The 27,231-nt window shown below is 39.0% G+C and overlaps 1 protein-coding gene across 6 annotated transcripts in view; it reads right to left on the bottom strand.

The window, feature by feature from the left end:
* Positions 1-12,696: 12,696 nt before the first annotated feature.
* The window catches only part of LOC114317448 (ubiquitin C-terminal hydrolase 13), a 39,157-nt gene continuing 24,622 nt past the window's right edge, over positions 12,697-27,231 (bottom strand). For 2 of the 6 annotated variants that reach the window (XM_082883335.1, XM_082883339.1), the window contains 9 exons: positions 25,953-26,008; positions 25,641-25,818; positions 25,443-25,544; positions 25,288-25,359; positions 25,053-25,118; positions 24,503-24,547; positions 14,246-14,332; positions 13,800-13,916; positions 12,697-13,050 (listed from right to left, as the gene is read on the bottom strand). In XM_082883335.1, the coding sequence (XP_082739461.1) occupies positions 13,018-13,050; positions 13,800-13,916; positions 14,246-14,332; positions 24,503-24,547; positions 25,053-25,118; positions 25,288-25,359; positions 25,443-25,544; positions 25,641-25,818; positions 25,953-26,008 (756 nt within the window). In that variant the 3' untranslated portion in view covers positions 12,697-13,017. Of the gene's footprint in view, positions 13,051-13,799; positions 13,917-14,245; positions 14,333-24,116; positions 24,345-24,502; positions 24,570-25,052; positions 25,119-25,287; positions 25,360-25,442; positions 25,545-25,640; positions 25,819-25,952; positions 26,009-27,231 lie in introns of those variants that run through there. The other 4 variants (XM_082883334.1, XR_014338149.1, XM_082883338.1 and 1 more) reach the window with 4 other exon arrangements.

Below are 27,231 nucleotides of genomic sequence, written 5' to 3'. Positions count from 1 at the left end.
TGGTGAAGAAAAAGAATGGTAAATAAAAGGTCTGTGTGGACTTTACCAGCCTGTCCAAGGACAGTCCCAAAGACAGTTTTTCTTTACCCAAGATTGACCAACTGGTGGACGCCACTTCAGGGCATGGAAGGATAAGCTTCCTGGACGCCTACAGGGGGTACCATCAAATAGCCATGTACTCCCCAGATGAGGAAAAGACTGCGTTTATCACTCCAAAAGGGCTGTATTGCTACAGAGTGATGCCTTTTGGGTTGAAAAACGCAGGGGCAACTTACCAAAGATTGGTAACCAAGATGTTCAGACACTTGATTGGCTAGACGGTGGAAGTTTACATCGACGACATGGTCGTGAAGACCAAAGAACCTGAAGGCCATATGGCCGACCTGAAAGCAGTCTTCGACATCCTTAGAACATATCAGCTCCGACTCAATGCATCAAAATGTGCATTTGGAATTGGATCTGGTAAGTTTTTGGGGTATCTGGTGATCAGAAAGGGCATTAAGGCCAGCCTAGATCAGATCAAGGCCATTTTAGAGTTAAAGAGCCCGACGTCGGCAAAACAGGTGCAGATGCTAATTGGAAGGGCTGCAGCCCTGAACAGGTTCATAAGCAGAAGTTCAGACAAGTGCAAGCCTTTCTTCAACTTAGCAAAGAAAGCCACAAACGTTTTATGGACCGAGGAGTGTGAAGCCGCCTTAGCCGACTTGAAGAGGTATTTGACCACAGCTCTAGTTCTTTTAAATTTAGAACCTGGAGAGGAGTTGTTCCTGTACTTAGCTGTTTTAAAACACGCGGTAAGTGCAGTGGTAATCCGGGAAGAAAAAGGGAAGCAAAAGGCTGTTTACTATGTAAGCAAAACCCTGGCTGATGCAGAAAGCAGGTATTTACCCCTAGAGAAGTTGGCACTGGCACTAGTAATAGCTTCAAAGAAGTTGAACCATTACTTTCCAACCCACAAAATTGTGGTGTTAACAGAACACTCATTGAAGTCCCTATTGCAGCAAGGGGATTTGAAAGGCAGAATAGCCAGATGGGCAGTGGCCTTGGGGCAGTATAATCTGGAATACAGACCTAGAACAGCAATCAAAGGCCAAGTCTTGGCCGACTTTGTGGCCGAGTTCACCCCAGGAGCCATCGAATATCAGGCTCCGTTGAGCTAACGTCCAAGCGAGCAAAAAGGAGCCCAGCCTAGGGCAAAAGAACAAAAGAAGGAAGACAGACTCAGGCCCTGCAGCGTTTACATCAGCGACTCCTTTCAATTGTTTGTTGATGGGAGTTCAAACCGACAGAGAGCAGGGGCAGGAGTAGTGCTGGTATCTCCAGATGGGCAGATACTAGAACAATCGATTCATTTGGGATTTAAAGCCTCAAACAATGAAGCAGAGTACGAAGCACTCATCACAGGACTGAAATTGGCAGCCGCAGTAGAAGCGGATGAGGTAATAGTCTTTTGTGACTCCCAGCTCATAGTCAATCAGACAACGGGCGAGTTTGCAGCCCGAGAAGAAAGGATGTCGTCCTACGCGAAAGAAGTCATCAGACTGACGACCTTATTTCAGAACTGCCGACTACTTCAGGTTAGCCAAGATGATAACAGTCACACCGATGCACTAGCTAACCTCGCTAGTGCAATACAACTTGGGAAAGCAAGGAAGATATTGGTTGACTACTTGTCGGGCCCAAGCATCGAACCACTAGCCACAGAGCACGAAGCAATGTGTGTGGACATGGAACCAAGCTGGATGGACACAATAGTAGTATTCCTGAAAGAGAGAAAACTGCTAGATGACCACAAAGAGGCACACAAGATCCGATTAAAGTCGGCAAGATTCAGCCTGACAGTAGAGGGACATCTCTACATAAGATCCTTTACAGGACCCCTTTTGAGGTGCGTACATACTTCACAAATTGAAGATTTTTTATACGAAATTCATGAAGGAATATGTGGAAGCCATGCTGGGGGTAGATCACTTGCCCATAGGGCCATTACCCAGGGGTATTGGTGGCCTTACATGCAAAAAGATGCAGAAGCCTGTGTCAAAAAGTATGAAAAGTGCCAAAGGTTTGCACCTCTAATACACCAACCAGCAACAGACCTCAACCCTGTATCCAGTCCTTGGGCGTTCGCCCAATGGGGGATGGATCTTGTTGGACAACTCCCCCAAGCAACTGGACAAAAGAAGTACCTCCTGGTGGCGACAGATTATTTCACCAAGTGGATAGAGGCTGAACCCCTTGCCAAAATCCGAGATGTGGATGTGAAGAGCTTCATATGGAAGAACATCATCACCCGATTTGGGATTCCAAGAGCAATAGTTGTAGACAATAGAACGCAGTTTGACAGTAACCTAATCAAGAGCTTCTGTGCAAAGTTCAAAATCAAGAATTACTTTTCAACCCCAAGCTTTCCCCAAAGCAATGGACAAGCAGAGGCATCCAACAAAGTCATCTTGGATGGGATAAAGAAGAGGCTGCAAGCAGCAAAGGAAAAATGGATGGATGAACTACCCAGTGTACTCTGGGCATATCGGACTATGCCGAGAAGATCAACTGGGGAATCCCCATTCGCCATGGCATATGGCACAGAAGCAGTCATTCCTTTGGAAGTCGGCATCCCAGGAATCAGAACTCAAGGAGTAGACAACGGGACTAATGATGTACTCCTAGCCCGAGATCTAGATCTCCTAGAAGAAAGAAAGGAGAGAGTAGCAATTCAGCTCGCAGCATACCAGCAGCAGCTTGCGAAAGCTTATAACAAGAAGGTCAACCCAAGGGAATTTCAAATTGGTGACCTCGTCTTAAGAAAAGTCGTCGGTAACAAGAAGGATTCCAGAGAGGTCAAGCTTGGCCCAAATTGGGAAAGACCCTACAGAATCATCTCGGTATTGGGCAATGGGGCATATCGATTTGAAGATAATGAGGGCAAAGAATTGCCAAGGCCTTGGAATACTTGCAATTTGAAATTTTTCTATCATTAGAAATTTTTTTTTTTTTTTGGTTCTTTTGTCATTTGCCAAAGTAAATAAATAAAGTTTAAGCTTAATTTATTTTTACACTTGTGACTGATAAAAATACATAACGTTGTTTCTAGAATACATGTATAATGAGAACCCAAGTGGAACTTAGGTTCACATTAGGGGGCAAAGAGAAGAAAATTGGTTTTAACACTTGTTGAAACTTGAGAAAAGTTTACAAGTTGAAGTTAAACCGAGATCATGTTAACACTTGTTGAAACTTGAGAAAAGTTTACAAGTTAAAGTTAACCCGAGATCATGTTTAACACTTGTTGAAACTTGAGAAAAGTTTACAAGTTGAAGTTAACCCGAGATCATGTTTAACACTTGTTGAAACTTGAGAAAAGTTTACAAGTTGAAGTTAAACCGAGATCATGTTTAACACTTGTTGAAACTTGAGAAAAGTTTACAAGTTGAAGTTAAACCAGGGAAAAACACTTGTTGAAATTTTATGAAGAAATTTACAAGTTAAAACCAAGGTTGTACCAAGAGAGGTACTTGGGTATTTACCAAGGTAAATTATCAGTTTGTATAACCAACGCGTGTCACCCCGAGAAGGTTACACAAGATTGAAGTGTATATTAAAGATATGCAAAATATTCTAAGTGTGGAATCAAACAAGAGCAGTAAAGAGAAGACAAAGATACAAGCAGGAAAGTTGTATTAACGTTCAAAAGAAGGCATGTCGGCCAAAGCTTACAAATTGTTTCAAAAGAAAAACAAAAGTACAGAGCACAGAAGAAAGAGAAAAACATGAAATTAAGATTCTTCAGCATCATTAGTAGGCTGGGTTTGAACCTCGGAGGACTGCTGAGAAGACATCTCGGCGGCCTTCTCAGCCGCAAGCTCAGCGTTAATTGGTTGAAGTGTTAGATCGAGGCTCTTATCGGCAAGAGGTACGTCCGATGATGGCTTCTCAAGAGTGGAATCCTTGGGGACTTCCTCACCCGCCTCATCTTGAGTCAAGTCCAGGACTTGCTCATTTAGAGAAGGGGACTTGGTCCCAGCAGCCTCCTTTGATTTCCTCACCAAGGTCTCCTCCTCAGACTCAGATTCGTCGTCAGATTGACTTGGAGTTGAAGGGAATGGAAGAGGAATGACGTCAGCGTTCCTGAGGGGCGAGTCCTCGGGGACTTCAAACTTTTTTAGAAGAGACATCCAACCAAGGATGAAACCCTTGTTGCATGCTTGCTTTACTTGTTTTTCATAGTCTACCGTGACATCGGCCACCCTCTCAGCATAAGCCTTCTCATCGGCAGACTTGAGCTCGGCATCCTTCGTGGCCAAGGCTTCTTGCAGTTTTTTTTGGGCTTGGGCCGTCTTCTCCTCAGCCTTTCTTTTTTGCGCCTCAAGAACCTTCCTAATGGCCTCAGTCTTCGGCATCATTTTGAGCTTTGATAGCATCCTCGGCTTGATCCTCCAAGATCTTCATCTTTGATTGCAAGTTTTTATTAGTCTTCTAAAGGCTGGAGACCTCCCTCTTCTTGTCGGCCAGCACGTTCCTTATCTTAAAAGATTGTACTGAAAAGGAGTAGGCATGCTGGATTGCCTGAGAAAACATGAAACAGAGCAGAAATTACTACAAAGTTTTCTGAAGTATAAAAAAGAGAAAGAAAGAAAAATTACCAAACAAAAACAATTACTTGAACAGAGCGCTGGAGCATCAGAGCATAGTTTTCATATTCGCTCAACTCGGCGTTTCGGTCGAGATCGCCGGGAAAAAGCAAAGCGGTACTAAGGGCAACGTCGACATTAATGTCATCAGCGCTATCACTAGCCATAACTGGCTTATCCTCCAATGTGATTTGGGGGGCCCAGGGGGAATCATGCTTTCGAGACCCCGAGGTGGTTGCAGCGGATGACCTCGGCCTGTTTGATCAGGTAGACTCGGATGGTTGAGCCTCGGCAGGCCTCTTTTCAGCGGCAGAATGGGACTTATCGCTCTCAGCCAATTTGGAGATTGGCAAGGTGTCCTCAGTGTCAACCTGAGTCACCTTTGCCTTTGGCTGAGCCTTCTTGATCCTTTTTTGTTTTAGCCTTGGAGGCTGAGATGATGCTGGCTCAGCATCAACAGTGGATGGGATGTTGGCCAAGCGATCATTCACAACAGCTTTCTGGCGGCTCATCTCGGCAGAAAGAGCAGTTCGTCGCCGACGTTTGCGCTGAGATGGTGGGATCAAGTATGGAGCCGAGGTTGATGGCTGCTCAGCTGGATCAGAGGTCGATCCTTAATCTGGCCGAGATGTGGAAGCGGCTTGAGGAGTTGTGGTAGAAGGCGAGGAAAGGCTTTTCTTCTTCTTTTTTGGAACGTCGGGAAGAGCCGACTTGTAAGTAGGGATGAAGTTGAGTAGCAGAGGGGCCTTCTGCTTGTGGATTGGCAGATTTAGCAGTTTCTTCAAATCTTTGCTAGGAAAGAGAGACTGACGAAAGCCCTTCGGTGGCTGAGGGAGAACTGCAAAAGAGAAAAAACACAGACATTAGAGCAGAGTATGGGAAACTTTAAAGGAAGCGAGAAATTTATGAAGGATGGCCCTTACCAGCTCCTTCCCCGAAAAGTGTTCAGCTTAGGGGAAATAGATGGAGGTCATCGTTTGGCTAAAACTCCTAGTTGCTCGAGACGATGAAGTAATCGTCTCCAGCACCTTTGTTCGAATCTGGGAGGTCGGCAATAAGTTTGTACTCAGTGGACCTCGGCTTGAGGTAATAGATGTGACCTTTTTCCGATTTCAGGCGACACATGGTATAACAGTACTGGAAGTCGGCAAAAGTAATCCTAACATTCTCCTATTTGGATAAGGCTATGGTACCATTGATAATTCGGTAAGAATTTATGGCAAGCTGCATTGGATTCAATCTATAGAAATGAAGGATTTCACGGAAAAAATGGTCAAGTGGAAACCTAAGTCCACACTCAATAAACGCCACTACTGGAAAAGGTATGAGGTTCACATCGGGCATGATAGAGTCATCCTCCCCAGCCAACCTTAGATGAACGTCGGCCGGGATGTCAAACTCCTGCCTAAAGTGCTCTAATTTGGTCGGGGTGTCTACCCTATGCCTCCACATACCCATAACGTCAGCTTAATTGGAGGAGTATAATTTCGGAAAGAAGTGTTTGGGAAGGGTTTGAGGAACCTTGGCTAAAACCTAAGAATGTACTATGGTAAGGGTTTGTATGGATCTAAAGGGAATTCGTGTCAATTTTTCCTAAGGTTCGTAAAGCTCTATAGACAAATTCCAATCCTGAAGTCGAGGCAAGTGAAGATCGAAAACAAGAATCTGGAAAAGTCACAGAAACACAGAAAGGCAAGAATGTGTTTTCAGAATCAAGAATGGTGATGAAGCCATCGAGAAACACAAGACAAAAACTTGAAACAGGTGTGTCAGGCCAAGAACAGTGGCAGTAATCAACAGGTGTGTGAATAGTGTGTATTCAAGAAGACGATTTTGGCAAAAACAGAGTCACGAAACAACCATACTCAAACACATATACAGATTAAACTAATCAAAGACATGAGCAAGTTTGCAAAAATGGCAGAGTTCAAGGAAAAATCAAGAACTGAAACCAAAGGGAAACAGTGGCATACCAGAAAAAGTGATGTCGGTGAGAGGATCGCCGAAGTCAGACAACGGTTGTAGAGGCAACGGAACAGTGAAAATCGCGCCGGAAGTGATGAAATGGAGCAAGTTGCAGAGCTAAGTGAGCTTGGGCAATGGCAGACTCGAGGGAAAAAGCTAGAGAGAGAAAAGCTTCAGAAATAGCAATAATAAGTGAAAAGACGAAAGAAGAGGGAAATTTTTTCAAAACGCAAAAAAGCAGCAAAATGGAATTGATGAGCCTAGAACGGCGAAATCGTCAGACGGCGCACGCAGGCATGAGACGACTCACAAGCGCATACGGAGTACGATCCAGTAAGGAGAAGACGCGTGGATGAAACAATTGAGTTAAAATGAATGACAGCTCATACGTGTGAAAGAACTCTTGGAATTCTTGTTCTTTAAGGAGACATGTCGGCCTAGACAATAATCTCGGCTAAACTTGAACAATCCAGGTTAGTGATTCTGAGGCATTCATAAAAATAGACTATGGGTCTTCGTCGTACCGAGTCAACGAGTTCTTACTTCGGCAATGAATAAAGAAGCAAGTAAGCTAAGCCGACGTACTAAATGAGAGAAGTGATATAAGTTCCATCACCTCAGTATGCTGAGGTAATAGAACCTATGGGGCAGTTGTAGGGATGTATTTTCTGAATACCAACACGTTGCTAAGGTGACGCCGACGTGTCAGCCGAGGTTCCACGTGTCCTGGTTGTGATACCAAGGTTATCTCGGCTAGGCCGAGGTTACCTCCGAAGATATCGGATTCTGAGATAAGGGGATAAGGGACAAGAGTCCTAGAATGAGGAAAGACTTCAGCATGGATAAGGATAACACTCTTAGGGAGTCTATCTTTATCTCTTGTAGAGTCCAGGATAAGCACTAAGCAGGAGTCTATTGAAGCCAAGCTTCTACTGGGACTAGGATTAAAGTAGCTATAAAAGAAAGGCACCCCCGATAGGTCTAAGGTATGCAATTTATACTCAGAACAGTGAGTTAAGCACCATTGATTATCTTTGAGATAACTGACTTGATCATCGGAGTGCCCCTAGGTGGACGAACCACCACCGGAGTCTCTTCTTTCTGTTACAGGTCATCCAGGTGCCATCTATTCCGCCAGTGTTCTCTAATTGAAAGCTGAGTTGGCAGTATGGTAAAAAATTCACTCCCACAGATGACAATATGAAAAGTTTGTAGTCCCCCGCCTAGTATCATTTTGGGCTTGGGCCGTTTTCTCCTCGGCCTTTCTTTTTTGGGCCTCAAGAACCTTCCTAATGGCCTCAGTAGATTTTGCCTTTTCTTCGGCATCATTTTGAGCTTTGATAGCATCCTCGGCTTGATCCTCCAAGATCTTCATCTTTGATTGCAAGTTTTTATTAGTCTTCTAAAGGCTGGAGACCTCCCTCTTCTTGTCGGCAGCGCGTTCCTTATCTCAAAAGATTGTACTGAAAAGGAGTGGGCATGCTGGATTACCTGAGAAAACATGAAACAGAGCAGAAGTTACTACAAAGTTTTCTAAAGTATAAGAAAGAGAAAGAAAGAAAAATTACCAAACAAAAACAATTACTTGAACAGAGCGCTGGAGCATCGGAGCATAGTTTTCATATTCGCTCAACTCAGCGTTTCGGTCGAGATCGTCGGGAAAAAGCAAAGCGGTACTAAGGGCAACGCCGACATTAATGTCATCAGCGCTATCGCTAGCCATAACTGGCTTATCCTCCAATGTGATTTGGGGGGCCCAGGGGAAATCATGCTTTCAAGACCCCGAGGTGGTTGCAGCGGATGACCTCAGCCTGTTTGATCAGGTAGACTCGGATGGTTGAGCCTCGACAGGCCTCTTTTCAGCGGCAGAATGGGACTTATCGCTCTCAGCCAATTTGGAGATTGGCAATGTGTCCTCAGTGTCAACCTGAGTCACCTTTGCCTTTGGCTGAGCCTTTTTGATTCTTTTTTGTTTTAGCTTTGGGGGCTGAGATGATGTTGGCTCAGCATCAACAGTGGATGGGATGTTGGCCAAGAGATCTTTCGCAATAGCTTTCTGGCGGCCCATCTCGGCAGAAAGAGCAGTTCGTCGCCGACGTTTGCGCTGAGATGGTGGGATCAAGTATGGAGCCGAGGTTGATGGTTGCTCAGCTGGATCAGAGGTCAATCCTTGATCTGGCCGAGATGTGGAAGCGGCTTGAGGAGTTGTGGCAGAAGGCGGGGAAAGGCTTTTCTTCTTCTTTTTTGGAACGTCGGGAAGAGCCGACTTGTAAGTAGGGATAAAGTTGAGTAGCAGAGGGCCCTTTCTACTTGTGGATTGGCAGATTCAGAAGTTTCTTCAAATCTTTGCTAGGAAAGAAAGACTGACGAAAGCCCTTCGGTGGCTAAGGGAGAACTGCAAAAGAGAAAAAACACAGACATTAGAGCAGAGTATGGGAAACTTTAAAGGAAGCGAGAAATTTATGAAGGATGGCCCTTACCAGCTCCTTCCCCGAAAACTGTTCGGCTTAGGGGATATAGATGGAGGTCATCATTTGGCTAAAACTCCCAGTTGCCCGAGACGATGAAGTAATCGTCTCCAGCACCTTTGTTCGAATTTGGGAGGTCGGCAATAAGTTTGTACTCAGTGGACCTCGGCTTGAGGTAATAGATGTGACCTTTTTCCGATTTCAGGCGACACATGGTATAACAGTACTGGAAGTCGGCAAGAGTAATCCTAACATTCTCCTGTTTGGCTAAGGCTATGGTACCATTGGTAATTTGGTAAGAATTTATGGCAAGCTGCATTGGGTTCAATCTATAGAAATGAAGGATTTCACGGAAAAAAGGGTCAAGTGGAAACCTAAGTCCATACTCAATAAACGCCACTACTGGGAAGGGTATGAGGTTCACATCGGGCATGATAGAGTCATCCTCCCCAGCCAACCTCAGATGAATGTCAGCCGAGATGTCAAACTCCTGCCTAAAGTGCTCTAATTTGGTCGGGGTGTCTACCCTATGCTTCCACATACCCATAACGTCGGCTTAATTGGCAGAGTATAATTTCGGAAAGAAGTGTTTGGGAAGGGTTTAAGGAACCTTGGCTAAAACCTAAGAATGTACTATGGTAAGGGTTTGTATGGATCTAAAGGGAATTCGTGTCAGTTTTTCCTAAGGTTCGTAAAGCTCTATAGACAAATTCCAATCCTGAAGTCTAGGCAAGTGAAGATCGAAAACAAGAATCTGGAAAAGTCACAGAAACACAGAAAAACAAGAATGTGTTTTCAGAATCAAGAATGGTGATGAAGCCATCGAGAGACACAAGACAAAAACTTGAAATAGGTGTGTTAGGCCAAGAACAGTGGCAGTAATCAACAGGTGTGTGAACAGTGTGCATTCAAGAAGACGATTTGGGCAAAAATAGAGTCACGAAACAACCATACTCAAACACATATACAGATTAAACTAATCAAAGACATGAGCAAGTTTGCAAAAATGGCAGAGTTCAAGGAAAAATCAAGAACTGAAACCAAAGGGAAACAGTGGCATACCAGAAAAAGTGATGTCGGTGAGAGGATCGCCGAAGTCAGACAACGGTTGTAGAGGCAACGGAACAGTGAAAATCGCGCCGGAAGTGATGAAATGGAGCAAGTTGCAGAGCTAAGTGAGCTTGGGCAATGGCAGACTCGAGGGAAAAAGCTAGAGAGAGAAAAGCTTCAGAAATAGCAATAATAAGTGAAAAGACGAAAGAAGAGGGAAATTTTGTCAAAACGCAAAAAAGCAGCAAAATGGAATTGATGAGCCTATAAAGGCAAAATCGTCAGACAGCGCACGCAGGCATGAGACGACTCACAAGCGCGTACAGAGTACGATCCAGTAAGGAGAAGACGCGTGGATGAAACAGTTGAGTTAAAATGAATGACAGCTCATACGCGTGAAAGAACTCTTGGAATTCTTGTTTTTTAAGGAGACATGTCGGCCTAGACAATAATCTCGGCTAAACTTGAACAATCCAGGTTAGTGATTCTGAGGCATTCATAAAAATAGACTATGGGTCTTCGTCGTACCGAGTCAACGAGTTCTTACTTCGGCAATGAATAAAGAAGCAAGCAAGCTAAGCCGACGTACTAAATGAGAGAAGTGATATAGGTTTCATCACCTCAGTATGCCGAGGTAATAGAACCTAGGGGGCAGTTGTAGGGATGTATTTTCTGAATACCAACACGTGGCCAAGGTGACACCGACGTGTCAGCCGAGGTTCCACGTGTCCTGGTTGTGATGCCAAAGTTATCTCGGCTAGGCCGAGGTTACCTCCGAAGATATCGGATTCCGAGATAAGGGGATAAGGGACAAGAGTCCTAGAATGAGGAAAGACTTCAGCATGGATAAGGATAACACTTTTAGGGAGTCTATCTTTATCTCTTGTAGAGTCCAGGATAAGCACTAAGCAGGAGTCAATTGAAGCCAGGCTTCTATTGGGACTAGGATTAAAGTAGCTATAAAAGAAAGGCACCCCCGATGGGTCTAAGGTACGCAATTTATACTCAGAACAGTGAGTTAAGCACCATTGATTATCTTTGGTATAACTGACTTGATCGTCGGAGTGCCCCCAGGTGGACGAACCACCACCGGAGTCTCTTCTTTCTGTTACAGGTCATCCAGGTGCCATCTATTCCACCAGTGTTCTCCAGTTAAAACCTGAGTTGGCAGTATGGTCAGAAATTCACTCCCACAGATGACAATATGAAAAGTTTGTAGTCCCCCGCCTAGTATCATATTGGAAGCAAGAAAAATCATATTTATATCGGAAGCAAGAGCGTGTTAATTTTTTAACTTAAAATTTTTTTTTACAAAAATTATAAATAATAAAATATATTATAAATAATAATTTATCATTAAAGAAAGTTCAAAGATTAAGATGATAAATAAATTAGTGGAAAAAATTAAGTCGATTTAATAGTCGCAACATTTTAATTTTATCGTATTGTTTATTTTTTTAAAGATAAATATCATAAAATAAAAATATTATAATTATCGAATTGATTTAATTTTTTCCATTGATGATGTATGTTAAGAACCAAGAATGCACTCAAGGAAATAAACTCTACCATCAATACTAAGTGCAGTCAAATCACAGATTTTTAGTTATTCAATAAGGAGTACTTACGTATAGGTCAAAATAAGTGGACTTATTATCTAATAGGTCCTATGGGAAAAATTTGTTATAAAAAAGTCAGTAATTGTAAATTTTAGCGACAATTTAATTCGAATAATCAAAACAGGATCCATGTTGGGTCAATAGGCGCATCAAATGCTCTCATATTGAAATTTAAATTTGATAAAAATTCAACGCTTGCTGTAAGTATTAAATCAAATTTTAATGTAAAAATGCTAATTAAAATAAACAAGTAAACACACAATTAGATAGTTAACAGAATCTTACAGGAGACTCACACTGATTAGAAGTGTAGCAAATTGCCTGTCCAAAAAACATAAAATAAAAAATAGAGGGGTTGAAGTGGGATTTCAGGTGCAGCATACTGGTGACCAGTTTAATTAATCCATATTTTTAACAAAAAAACACATCCACGAATTTTTTGATTTCAAAAAGTTGAATCTACATTTTAGTTTCAGAAAATTAAACCCACTTTTTAAAAAATTAAATTGTCTTTTCCTTATTTTTATTGAACTTTTTTAGTACTGTGAACAATTTTTTTAATTTTTATATACACCTAACATAAATATATTTAAAAAATATAATATTTGTAAAAAAAATCTGTAAAAAATTCACAAAATAAATAAAAATACGAAAATTAATACATTTACGTATTCTTCCATATTTATTAATTTTTTAAAATATTTTTTTACAAATATTTGTTTTAAGTACATCTACATTAAGTGTATCTAAAAAGTTAAAATAAAATTAAAAAAAGTCACTTCAATTATTTTAAAACTTTACTAAAAACAAAAAAAAAATGAAAAAAAAAATTTAGAAAATTAATCAAAACCAAAGAAGGTAAACAGTTTTTAGATTGTCTTGTCCTTTTATTTCCTTTTTTTTCCTATCAATTGAAGGCAGCGTTTTCAACAATTAACTTCAGGGATTAGAACAGCTGGATACCAATTGGACAGCAAAGAAAATACAAGTCCCCTTTGCACAAATCTGGAAAAACCCAGAAATAGTAACCAAAAAACAAACATTATGCAGATCCCCCACTAATAATGCACACAAAATAAAACTAGAAATGGAGAATCAGACAGAAAGAAAAGGGAAAAGAAAGGAAATGTCCAAACACATACCTATACACTATACATCACCCAACCCAAAACCCAAAATCTTATGTATTCCTAAATTACAATGGAATAAAAAACCTAAGCACCTCACCCTCGCGCTGGTTCTTGCGCAAGCACATGTGCGAGAGAGCAGGAGGGAGGCATGTCCAAACTATGGAGGATATGCTGCATATGCTCTACCACCCTGTATTAAAAGATTACACATTTAATAAAATGATAACTAAACCTCACAATATCAAGATTAAAATATATATTTATATATATATATATATATAGAGAGAGAGAGAGAGAGAGAGAGAGAGAGGAGAGAGATGACCAGCCTTGCAAATTTGTTGAATCACAAGTTGCTGGTCAGAATATGAAGATTTTTATAATATTAAAATAGAGAAAGATTCTGAAAATTTTGGACACAGGCTAATCTATTCTAACATTTTTCATTTTATGTATATCAATATTGAGTTTAATGACTAAAATATCCATTTTTCATCGATTTTACTTGATGAAAATAAGAAAATGGTTTAAATAAAAAAACAAATCAAAATATTAGGATTTAAACTGATAAAATTAAAAATTTTGGATTTATTTTGTTACAAGAATCAAACCCTAGGGTTTTTTTTGTAATTATCCCAAAAATAAAAATGCCTTGTTTAGTTTGTGTTTCTCAAAAAAATTTGGGAAAAATTCTCTACAAATAAGTTTTCAAAAGTAATCAAATCAAACAAATTTTTTCAAATTTTTTTTCCAAAACTTATTTAGTTTACAAATTTTCCAAACAAATCTTTCTCTCATACACATCAAATCAATCACTTTTTTCAAAACTCTCTCTCAAAATAATTTTTCAAAATAACTTTTGAAAAAAAGTCAAACCAAACAAATTTTTATACTTTTTATCTCAAAATATGTTTTCCAAATACAAACCAAACAAGGCCATACCTTTGAAAACTCCTCATCAGGAACCTGCAATTTCTTCTGTATGCGTACTTTGACTTCAGCCAAAGTCTCACTCTCGTGGATGACAAGGAAAAAAGGTTCCCCAAAATTCTGGACCCGCTGTTTAAAAAGAAAAAATGACAGAAATATTACAATTGTATCACTGAATCTCAGTATACTGGTACTGTAGTTGTTCCTGGACATTGGATTTTGAAGGAAAGTTGTTGGCAGCCCATCCTTTCCACGAATGTAAATCTTTTTGACTACACAGTCGAGCCATAGCACATGGTTCATCAAACACCAGAAACATTCTGAACCCTTAATTTTGCTCGGACCACTCTCACAAATATGTAACAAAAGCACTCTCTCACAGCCCCAGCTCCAACTACTTTATAAATGATTGGAACAAAGGCAATACCGCTTTTAAATTTTCTATCAAAGCAACTTACCACTTTGTTCTGAGCAGTATCTTTCATAAAATGATAAACATGAATAAGACGGTCATGAGGACCAAGGTTCTTCTCCTCCTCCGGAATCTGTTATGAGGAACAAATGTAGTCAGGAACCTTTACAAAACACTTTCCATATGACAATGTGAACCGATCCAAACAATCAAGATCAGGAAAATTTCGCTATACCAGTCAATTCAACACAGCTAAAACAGCTTGTTGCTGATATAATAGTGTGTCAAAAGGCAAGTTAATAAAATAATGGGTAAATTACACTGACCTAACCTGTAATTTGAACTTATTACAATCTACCCCTATAATTTGACAAAATTACATTGTCCTCCCTTAAATCTTAGTAATAAATTGGTCTAAAGACTAAAGCGTAAATAAGCTATTAATGAGGTAACATCTTTTGCTGAAGTTATGCCATATATTTTATTAAATTCACAACTAACCATTTTCTTTAAAAATAAAATCTAGCCAAATTATTTTATTCATTTTTCATTTTAAATAACCTATTCAGCAAATGGTTGAACAGAAAACCATTGTCACAGTGGCACATGCTTTATCTCTGACTATGTCCATCTGTTCCAATCCCTCCATCTTCGACTCTAACTGATCCAGCACCAACATCCGCCGCATCTAGGCTAATGAGTCTTAGAGAATCTGAAAAGACCTCATCGACACCATTGTTGCTTCCTTTCTCATCGACTCTGTAATCATGGGCAACTTCTGTTAGAGAAAAAATGGTTTATAACCATTAATTTCCGGTAACTTTAAGCTTTATTTAATGTAGGTCCCATACCTCGGTTTGGGTGGGTCCGAGTGGCAATACGTTCCTTGCCATGTGGTGAACAAGAATATATACTCAGGTGGTCGAAACCATTTACGAGTGAATGAGAAATTGATACCGAAGTGAGCCTCATAAACATGAAAAATGTTTTGTGTGGTTCCTTTGAGTTGGTATCCAAAACCTTGTCCCACATAGGAAACTTAGAAGAGTTTCATAGTGTTTATAAGCTCTAAGTTAGAGACCTTGGGTTGGGCCCCAAGGGGTACCCAAGTTTTGTAGGAGGAGGAGTTATGGACAAACCCAAAACCATCACCACACGCGCGCGCCGCCGCCGTCCGTCGGGGCGGGCGCGGGTGTGGGTTTGGGTCTAGGCCATCCTTTATTTTTTGCACCAAGATTATTTGAATTTTTTCAAATAATTTTCTGCAGGAAAATTCGAAATCTGAATTTTTGAATTTAAAAAATATTCGGTTGTAACTTCTCTTCCTCTCCAACAGTCGCGTCTCCAACTTGGTGGCTGTTCTTCACAACAGTCTTCTATTCCGGAATAGGCACTTCTCAAAGCCTATATATATCAACCCTCCATTCCTTTGGGATATAACTTAAAAACCCGTGTTCAGTCTTCTCCTTTTTTCTCTGCTTCGATCCTTCTTCATCTTTGCATATTGTGAGAGTTTGATAATACATTCTGGTTCGCTGTACATTCAGTTTGCAGTGCTGCATCTGTTTGGGGTGATTGTTGAATCCTGGAGGCAGGACGTCCGTTATTCTCGAGCACCTAGGAGAGGACGAATTTCTGTCTTAAAGACACAGTGTTCAAACACTGGCCTCAATCACAGAATTGGTTCTAAGTTTGATACTCAAGAAAGTTGTAAGTTCTGTATTTTATTTATTATTCTGTTAAGGGAAAAACTACATGATCTATTTCTGTTTGTTAATCTGTCTGTATGTAATATATGTTTTTATATTCTGTAAATTACATATTCTCGGAGAATAATTTATTTTTTAACAGTTTAAGACAGAAATTATATACTACGTTTGGTTACGGTTTTACCTTTGTAAATCCTGTATAAATGGTCTTCATTTTAAAAATCTAATTAACTGAATAATCCAGTTGGTATTCTTCGGTTTTTTTTTTTTTTTTTATATATAAAAACTAATTTGCAGATTGTGTTTATATTCCAGACAGAATAATAAGTTGTCTGTGTGTAGATTCATCTGGTGCATGATAATATTTTGATAGCATTTCATTAGTACCAAAGCATTTTATCACATGCACTGCTGTTGTAGAACATGTTCACATGCCCTGTTTTTAAATAAAATTCTGGGTTGATCTTTTACTGGTTTGACAGAACTTCCGATTTAAATGAAATTCTTTTGAATAATAAAATATTCATATTTTGCACTACTTATTGTATAAAATATTTTATTCTTGATTTCATGAATGCCCTGGTAGTTTTTCACATGCCATGTGTGTTGAATAAGATGTTTTTTAATTCATGAGCAGTATGTTTGGTCTTTGGTTTTTTGGTTCATTGCATTATTAGACTACTGTTTTTCCCTTTTTTGGGTTTAAAGAATTTAACAGTGTTGCTGTATGTGGTTATTCAATTATATGGATTCATGGAGCATGATTGTAATTTGCCTATAGCATATACTGTGTTTTAAAGGAAGATTAATTGTATACTGTTTTTTTTTTGTTTTCCTACATATAGCACATTGTAGTTTGACTCATTAATTTATTGTTTTATTTAGTCTTATAAACAGTTGGTCATTTTAATTGATTAATTTGATAAGATAATTAATTTGGTCAATTGAATTTGATTCTCTTAAAACAGTTTGTTTGTTTGATTTAGTTTATACTGTTTATTTTGTTTGATTCTACAAAGTTTTTTATATTCTTGTTCTCCTCATATTTATTTAGTTGTTTATTTTTCTATAGAATATTTTGTTCTAGAATTTTGTTAGATTATTTATTCTATTGGAAAGTAAATTTCTGTTTAATTTTATTAATCAGAAAAAATGGCAACTGAGGGTACTATTGTTACTCCTAATCCCATCGTGCCTCCACCGGTGGTTTCTATTCCGGTTGTTACGCCGACTTTGACTCATGGCCCGGGTCATGGACATGTTCCAGTGAACCATGGGGAAAAACCTGAAAAATTCAGTGGTACCGATTTTAAAAGGTGGCAACAAAAGATGTTATTTTATTTAACCACCCTGAATTTGGCAAGGTTTTTACGAGAAGATGCGCCAACTCTGAAAGAGGATGAGAGTGATGCGCAAGTTGTCGCTGCAGTAGATGCATGGAAACATGCAGACTTTCTCTGCAGGAACTATATCCTTAATGGATTGGACAACACACTTTACAATGTGTATAGTCCAATCAAGACAGCAAAAACGTTGTGGGATTCCTTGGATCACAAATATAAGACGGAAGATGCAGGAACAAAGAAATTTGTTGTTGGTCGCTTCCTGGATTTTAAGATGGTGGATTCCAAGACGGTGATCAGTCAAGTCCAAGATCTACAACTTATCTTGCATGAAATTCATGCAGAAGGTATGTCTCTGAGTGAGTCTTTTCAGGTAGCAGCTATGATTGAGAAATTACCGCTGTCTTGGAAGGATTTCAAGAATTATCTAAAGCACAAACGCAAAGAGATGTCACTGGAGGACTTGATTGTTCGGTTAAGGATTGAAAAAGACAACCGTGGGTCTGAAAAGAAAAGTGGGCGTAATCTGATGGAGGCTAAGGCTAATGTGGTGGAACAGAAGCCTAAGCACAACAATAAGAAGAGGAAGTATCCTGGTGAGAGTTCAAAACGTAGCTCTGGTTCAAAGACAAGTGAAATTCAAAACTTCACAGGCAAATGCTATGTGTGTAACAAGCAAGGACATCGTGCCAAAGATTGTTATAAGCGTCGGACTCAACGAACCATGAAAAAGAAACCTGCTCAAGCCAACATAACAGAGGAGGAAAATCTTTGTGCAATGATTTCGGGATTACATGTGTCCGGAATGGTGTCTGAAGTGAATTTGGTAAGCAACCCCAAAACATGGTGGGTGGACACAGGTGCTACACGTCACATTTGCTCTGAGAAAAAGATGTTCTCCACATATCAGGTGGTGGATAACGAGGAACAACTTTACATGGGCAATTCTTCTACCTCCAAGGTTGAAGGCAAAGGACAAGTAGTACTCAAGATGACATCAGGCAAAGAGCTTACTTTGAAAGAAGTGCTGCATGTACCAGATATTCGAAAGAACCTAGTATCTGGATCATTGTTGAGCAAGAACGGGTTTCGCCTTGTGTTTGAATCTGACAAATTTGTACTCACTAAAAATGGGGTGTATGTGGGGAAAGGGTACTTGAGCGATGGGCTCTTTAAACTAAATGTAATGACAGTGGTTCCTATTTCTAATAAGAATAACACATCTTCTGCTTACTTTGTTGAGTCTTTATATATGTGGCATGGTAGATTAGGACATGTTAATTATGGTACCTTGCGTAGGTTAATTAACTTAGAATATCTACCTAAATTTTATATTGATGCAAATCATAAGTGTGAAGTATGTGTTGAATCTAAATTGACTAAGGCATCTTTTAAGTCAATGGAGAGAAATACTGAACCTCTGGATCTAATCCATTGTGATATATGTGATTTGAAATTTGTTCAAACACGAGGAGGGAAAAAATATTTCATCACCTTTATTGATGATAGCACTCGGTACTGCTATGTATACTTGTTGCGAAGCAAAGATGAAGCCTTAGAAAAATTCAAAGAATTTAAGGCTGAGGTTGAGAATCAACTTGGCAAGAAAATAAAGGCTATAAGGAGTGACAGAGGTGGTGAATATAAAGCACCCTTTGGTGACTTATGTTCACAATTAGGAATAATACATCAAACCGCTGCACCTTATACACCTCAGCAAAATGGAGTTGCTGAGCGGAAAAATCGTACTTTAAAAGAAATGATGAATGCCATGTTAATAAGTTCAGGGTTACCTCAGAACTTGTGGGGGGAAGCTATTCTTTCCGCTAATTATATTCTCAATAAAATTCCTCATAAGAAGTCTCATAAAACACCCTATGAACTGTGGAAAGGTCGAAAGCCTTCCTACAAATACTTGAAAGTGTGGGGGTGTTTGGCTAAAGTGGCAGTACCAGAACCGAAAAGGGTTAAAATTGGACCCAAGACTGTTGATTGTATTTTCATAGGATATGCAAACAACAGTAGTGCCTATCGATTTTTGGTACATAAAAGTGAGAACACAGAGATTCATGTCAATACAATTATCGAGTCTAGGAATGCATCATTCTTTGAAAATGTGTTTCCTTGTAAATTGACACAAGAGCCTAAAAGGACATTTGATGCTGCTTTTGACAATGATCAAAGGCAAGTTGAGGAAAACCCAGAGGAAAAAATCGAGGAGGAACCTAGACGAAGTAAAAGAGCTAGGACAGAAAAATCTTTCGGTCCTGATTTCTTAACATACTTACTGGAAGAGGAGCCTCGAACTTTCAAAGAAGCAATGTCTACTCCTGAAGCTCCTTCCTGGAAAGAAGCTATCAATAGTGAAATTGAATCAATCCTGCAAAATCATACATGGGAATTGGTAGATCTTCCACCAGGCTGTAAGCCTCTTGGTTACAAGTGGATTTTTAAAAGGAAGATGAAGCCGGATGGTTCAATTGATAAATACAAGGCGAGACTTGTAGTTAAAGGTTACAGGCAAACTGAAGGAGTAGATTATTTTGATACTTACTCACCTGTAACAAGAATAACGTCTATTCGAATGTTAATAGCTATTGCAGCTTTGAATAATCTTGAGATCCATCAAATGGATGTTAAGACTGCATTCTTGAATGGCGATCTGAACGAGGAAATTTACATGGAACAACCAGAAGGGTTCGTGGTTCCAGGGCAAAAGACAAAAGTGTGTAAACTTGTGAAGTCTCTTTACGGTCTAAAACAAGCACCCAAACAATGGCATGAAAAATTTGACAATGTAATGATGTCAAATGAATTTAAAATAAATGAATGTGATAAGTGTGTTTATGTGAGAAACACAGAAAAGGGATATGTCATTGTTTGCCTATATGTAGATGATATGCTCATCCTTGGTAGTAATAATGAAATGATCAAAGCTACCAAGAAAATGTTGAACTCTAAGTTTGACATGAAAGATATGGGAATAGCAGATGTTATACTTGGAATAAAAATTACAAAGACATCTGAAGGATATACCTTGTCTCAAGGACATTATGTTGATAAAATACTTGAGAAATTTAACAAGCATGACGATCGTCTCGCTAAGACCCCTATAGATGCTAATCTTCATTTGATGAAGAATATGGGTGAAGGTATATCACAAGTAGAATACTCCCGGATCATCGGAAGCTTAATGTACCTCATGAACTGCACTCGTCCAGATTTAGCATATGCAGTTAGCAGATTAAGTAGGTATACAAGCAATCCAGGAACAGACCACTGGACAGCAGTAGTTAGGGTACTTAGATATCTAAAGTATACTCGAAACTATGGGCTGAACTATATGAGATATCCAGCAGTATTAGAAGGTTATAGTGACGCTAATTGGATCTCAGACACTAAAGACTCTAAGTCTACCAGTGGTTATGTCTTTACCTTGGGAGGTGCAGCAGTCTCATGGAAGTCATCCAAACAGACATGCATTGCAAGGTCCACAATGGAATCCGAATTTATTGCTTTAGATAAAGCAAGTGAAGAAGGAGAGTGGCTACGTCAATTTCTAGAGGATATCCCAATGTGGCCAAAACCTGTGCCAGCCATTTGCATTCATTGTGATAGTCAAGCAGCAATGGCAAGAGCACAAAATAATATGTATAACGGTAAGTCTCGTCATATTCGACGTAGACATAATACTGTTAGGCAACTGCTCTCAAATGGAGTGATCTCCATTGAGTACATAAGGTCAAAAGATAATATCGCGGATCCATTAACCAAAGGTTTGACCAGAGAGCAAGTTTTAAGATCATCGAGGGGAATGGGCTTAAAGCCTTTAACTAAAGAGTCGCCTTAATGGCAACCCAACCTAGCTGACTGGAGATCCCAAAATCTAGGTTCAAAGGGACAACCGAATTATGTGTGACTCATTAGTATCACTAAGGGAAAAATTTTCCTACCCTTTCCTATGATGACATAGTGATGTCTGCAGCGCTAATCAGGTTAAGCTTTTGCTTTTAATGATATTCATATCTTGGAAATCCAAGTGGGGTATAGCAGAATACTCTTAATGAAAATCACCTATATGAGTGTGAACTGGGCCGGTTCAATGAGAATTGGTAAAAGGCTGAATTCTCTAGAGCACTCATGAAAACCAGGTATTGTCCAGGGCCAAAATGGGCACAACCGATAGAACCAGATTGTGTAAGGAAATAAAACTGTGTGACAGACTGTTGTCTTGGTTTACACTTCTGGCAGAATAGTTCAAGACATCATGTTCACTAATCAGCCAGTAAACCCGATCGTTTTTCACAAGGGAAGGTTCAAAGCCAAAAGCTACCTATCCTTTGCAGGATATTTTCAGTTTTGTACTCTCAGTGTCTGCATGTTGTTGCATATTCGTTTTCAATTTCATTCATGTGGGGGATTGTTAGAGAAAAAATGGTTTATAACCATTAATTTCCGGTAACTTTAAGCTTTATTTAATGTAGGTCCCACACCTCGGTTTGGGTGGGTCCGAGTGGCAATACGTTCCTTGCCATGTGGTGAACAAGAATATATACTCAGGTGGTCGAAACCATTTACGAGTGAATGAGAAATTGATACCGAAGTGAGCCTCATAAACATGAAAAATGTTTTGTGTGGTTCCTTTGAGTTGGTATCCAAAACCTTGTCCCACATAGGAAACTTAGAAGAGTTTCATAGTGTTTATAAGCTCTAAGTTAGAGACCTTGGGTTGGGCCCCAAGGGGTACCCAAGTTTTGTAGGAGGAGGAGTTATGGACAAACCCAAAACCATCACCACACGCGCGCGCCGCCGCCGTCCGTCGGGGCGGGCGCGGGTGTGGGTTTGGGTCTAGGCCGTCCTTTATTTTTTGCACCAAGATTATTTGAATTTTTTCAAATAATTTTCTGCAGGAAAATTCGAAATCTGAATTTTTGAATTTAAAAAATATTCGGTTGTAACTTCTCTTCCTCTCCAACAGTCGCGTCTCCAACTTGGTGGCTGTTCTTCACAACAGTCTTCTATTCCGGAATAGGCACTTCTCAAAGCCTATATATATCAACCCTCCATTCCTTTGGGATATAACTTAAAAACCCGTGTTCAGTCTTCTCCTTTTTTCTCTGCTTCGATCCTTCTTCATCTTTGCATATTGTGAGAGTTTGATAATACATTCTGGTTCGCTGTACATTCAGTTTGCAGTGCTGCATCTGTTTGGGGTGATTGTTGAATCCTGGAGGCAGGACGTCCGTTATTCTCGAGCACCTAGGAGAGGACGAATTTCTGTCTTAAAGACACAGTGTTCAAACACTGGCCTCAATCACAGAATTGGTTCTAAGTTTGATACTCAAGAAAGTTGTAAGTTCTGTATTTTATTTATTATTCTGTTAAGGGAAAAACTACATGATCTATTTCTGTTTGTTAATCTGTCTGTATGTAATATATGTTTTTATATTCTGTAAATTACATATTCTCGGAGAATAATTTATTTTTTAACAACTTCACAAACATTCCGCTAGCTCTTGCCCCTGGTATAAGCACCAACGCATATTTTTCTCATACCCTTGTGAGCCATGAATCCAGCAACATGTCCTACCTGAAAGCTCTTACCACCATTTCGTTGAAGGCTTTCCATCGTTGAGCTTGTTCCCAAATCCCAAAACCATATAAAACCCTGAAAGAGTAGATCAAAAAAACCCCAGAAGTGTTGGAGCCAAGATGGGGAAAAGCGAGAGAAGGGGATCACAGAAGCGTTAGCACTGGTCTTAGGCATGATGCTTGTGGTGGCTTCACTCTCACTCTCTCTATATCCAATGAGAATTGTGGTTGTTTGTTGTTTAAGAGTAGGAAGAGACAGATGAGCTGGAAGAAAGAAAGAAAGAGGTGGTTGCTAGTGGTCTGGTTGGCGATGGTAGCGATTGGTGGCCTTTGGTGGTTGTGGCTAGTGGCATTTGGCTAGTTTTGCAGAGTCGTAAGAAAAGAGAATGAAAATAAATGAGGGAAGAAACGAAGGTGAAGGAATGATAAAAGAGAAATTACAGGTGATGAGGAAGGGGGATGGTGGCGGCAGGCTCATGAAATGGAGGAAGAAATAAAATAGATATAATGCAGGGTAATTAAGTAAACTGACCAGTTCAGAAGAGGACAATTTTGTCATTTGACATTAATGCCACTTAAAATACAAAACATTTAAGGGTAAAAAAGTAAATTAATCACTTCAGTTAACACATTTAGGGTCTTTGTTAATGGATGGGAAGTATAGAGTAATTTTCATAAACTAGTGGGGCTTGTTGTATTATCTCTAAAATTTGAGGGAGGTCAGTGTAACTTACACTGAAATAATCAACATGACACCTAAAAAGAAGACAGAAAAGAAAGAAAAACTGGAACAAATTGAAAATATAAGAAATGAATGAAATTGAGAAGGAAAAATAACATAAAAAAGGAGAGGAAAGAAAAGGACAAAGGAGAATGAAAAGTAAAGCTACCATCAACTTTGAAGAACCAATTGTTGTAAATTAGTATCTATCAATTACAGATTTTGAAAATTAAGAGATACAGCTACTATAATTAGAATGATCCTAAATATTCCTTACAATCAAAATTGAATGGAATGCATGTAGCTCCTAGATAGTTATTGGAAACACAAAAGCACAAGCTGCCCCAATGAAGGCTAGAGTATTGTCTCAATCAGCTCAGCATTACCCGACAGCCCAAGCTGTTCATCAAAAGCATGGTTTCTTTCAAGTTTAGTGTTGACCTAAATCTATCTTACATGGATTCTTCTAACAGCATTAAGTACCCGTGTCAGACACTCGACACTTGGGTAAAAATATGGAATATGTTCTGACATGTGTAGTTAGACATTCACCTAGCAAGCATATTTCGAGTCCAACAGAAAGCCAAGCACAAAACCTCCAACTTATGCATGAAATTCTCTCTGACATCTTATAAGCATCATTTTACCCTAGAAAATAAAAGTGTATTAAAATTTATGAATATTTTCCATGTCCCCATATCTTGGACATAAGAATTAAATGAATTAGACACTTAGATACATACCTGCATCCGACACTCTTACCCAAGCCCAAACATAGACCTAAATAACTAGTTAGTCGAGAAAACAAACAATCAAGATGCAGGAAGCACCTTTACAAATATTAGAAAATCATTTTTGCAGAAAATTTGTATAAACAGGAAACACAAGGAACTTAATGCCACATGAATAAACCAGCTAAGAAAAAAAAAATTGATTACCTCCTCTGCACGTAATGTCCAGTACTGATCATTGATATTCTCAATCTTCTCATTAAGCGGGAAAATCAGTAATGTATATGGTGCAGAATAAGATCACAAAACATAGAAAAGGTCTCAGATGATGCAAGTAGTGCTAGCTACACATAATTGCTCGTGCTCAGTAAACACTATAATAATTTCACAGCTCACCAGAAATCAACCCAGAAATGTTAGGAGTTTTGGAAGTGATTTGAGATTTATAAATTGATTCTGAAAAGATTCTGGTTATATACTAGTTTTTGAAAAGATTTAACCCCATCCACCAATCATATTTTCATGCAATTGCAGCTCAGAGAAAAAGAAACAAAGAAAAAAAAAGTGAAAAACTTGAACGTAGAAAGGACAGCATCAACCACAGACCATCTGTCAAGATGCATTCATTTCAATGACCTCTCACCAACTTTGCTTAAGAAGTAACAGTAATAGCTTCAACATTATCTAATACCCATTTCAATGACGTGTCAAATTTGCTTCAGAAAGTAACAATAATAGCTTTAACATTACTTAATACCTTGTAGATCTTGTGATAGAAAACTTCAAGCAATCTAAATTCCACATTTGGATGAGACAGCTCAACCTGTTCCAAAATAAGGAACTACGGTGAGTGGATTCTTGTCAAATAAGAACAAGTAAATTTTAGCACAGTAAGTACGAAAAATATTGTTGCAGTCCAATCAATACAGACATCTCCATGAAAAAAAGGAGTACATGACAAGTTAGAAAGCAAAGAAAGTTGCAATGGTTACCTTCCCCTTAAGATCATTAATAACATCTCCAACAGTGCTTTGTTTTGGTAATCTAATAGTATATATTACTACCTGAAAATAGTTAAATCAAGATTGTATGAGAGACAAAAAGCTAACATATAATGAAGAAATGACTGCTACGATTTCACACTCACTTCGTCCTTGGTAGCATGATGGAAAGCAACTTTTAGAGTTTTCAGGCCCTGCAGTTCCGGAAGAGGGATATCCAATACCTCATAGTAGAGAATATCTGAAGTCTGTCCACAAGGGGAAAAAACTAAGCCATCAGAAAACAGTGGTCATTCTAACTATAAAAAGTAAACTAAAAGTCTAAATAAGGGTGACACTACAACCTGATTGTAGTGGAGCAGCATGTCTGATAGATGATCCATTCCTCGATACTTGATTGGCTGGGGTTTAGGTTGCTGAGAGTAGCAGTTATGAGATGTAAGCCTTATTTTAGACGGATCATCCAAGCCAAGATGGCGGGCTAGTCTTTCAACAACATCATCATAAGTGTAAAGCTTTGACCTAAAAAATTTACAAGGGTAATCATATTTTTTTCCTAAGTAAATTCATAAAGAAGTTTATATAACAAATAATAAACAGAATAATTAGACATATAGAATAAATTTGTATGATAGATAAGATTTAGGAAAGCTTACAGCTCGAGACAGAACTCATCCTCCTTAGGTTTCTCCAAAGAACAGAAGCAAACAACCTATGAATCATCAAATCATGTGAAAAATTAATACTAAGGAGATCATCAGAGAAAAAATTGCAAAAAGCTGTAATTAGAATGTCAACTATATTAAAATTTTTGACATCTTCAAACACCCAATGAATGCATTGTCCTCCATTACTAATCACAACTTGGCCGGGGGAGGACATAGATAAAAAATAAATAAATAAATAAAAGGTAAAAACAGTTCACTCCTTCCCTTTTCACTGTAAGTTCTTGGGGAAAAGAAAAAAACAACTCATTCTTTGTACACCAGCCACCCAACCTGCGGGTTGGGGGGGCTTAGGAAAAAATATGAAATATATAAGTTCAACTAAACAATCATTAAAGAAATAGAATGGTGTACAGCACAAATAAACCAAACCAAACCAAACTACACATAATGGCGGTGTTTGGCAAGATTTTTTTTGGGGTTTTTTTTGATTTTTTCCACTAAAAGACAGTTTTTGCAAAACCAAAAAAAACAAATCCAAACAAAATATCACATCCAACCCCATAATCATTTCATTTTTTCTCTCACAAACATCACATCCAACCACAAAAAAACTCAACTATCTTCCCAAACACCAAAATTTTTTTCTCCAATAATATCCTACAACTAAAAAAAATTACATAAAAACTCACTTCCCAAACACCCACAATGTCTCAATTAGGTGGTGTCAGTTACATAATTCTTTACTGGCCATTTCGTTCTATCAATGGCTATATGCTTTGTTAAATTAAATATATCCATATAATTTTTTACAACTGCATTCCATGTCAGTTTAAGTTTTCCCCTCCCAAACACTTTCATTTACAACACTCTTCCTTACTATTGCATCTACATGTCGTCATTATGTATGACCAAACCATCTTCTTCTTAGCATGGTCTATCTCAACTCAACATCTTTAATTTATGTTACTCCTACCATTTCACAAATATATTCATTTTTTATTTTGTCTTTTCTACATCGACCAAATATATGTTTAAGCATATCCTCATCTCAGCTACAAACATTTTATGAACGTATTATTTCTTAGTGTAGAGAGAGAAACATGGGGGTTTTGTTGCCCATTGATTTGGGGGTTGTAGGACTAAGGTCAGCAAGTGATGGTGGAACTATGGGAAGTGGGTGACAGTGGTGCTTTGGGGGTTGTGAGAGGTGCGTTATGTGACAGAATAAAAAATTTGAGGATTCATGTGTCTAATTGGGTACAGGTTT

Source organism: Camellia sinensis, chromosome 8, assembly GCF_055761805.1.
Source record: "Camellia sinensis isolate YWXY chromosome 8, ASM5576180v1, whole genome shotgun sequence".
NCBI lineage: Eukaryota > Viridiplantae > Streptophyta > Magnoliopsida > Ericales > Theaceae > Camellia > Camellia sinensis.
Note: the sequence above shows the minus strand (reverse complement) of the source record. Positions and strands in the feature narration are given on the sequence as shown.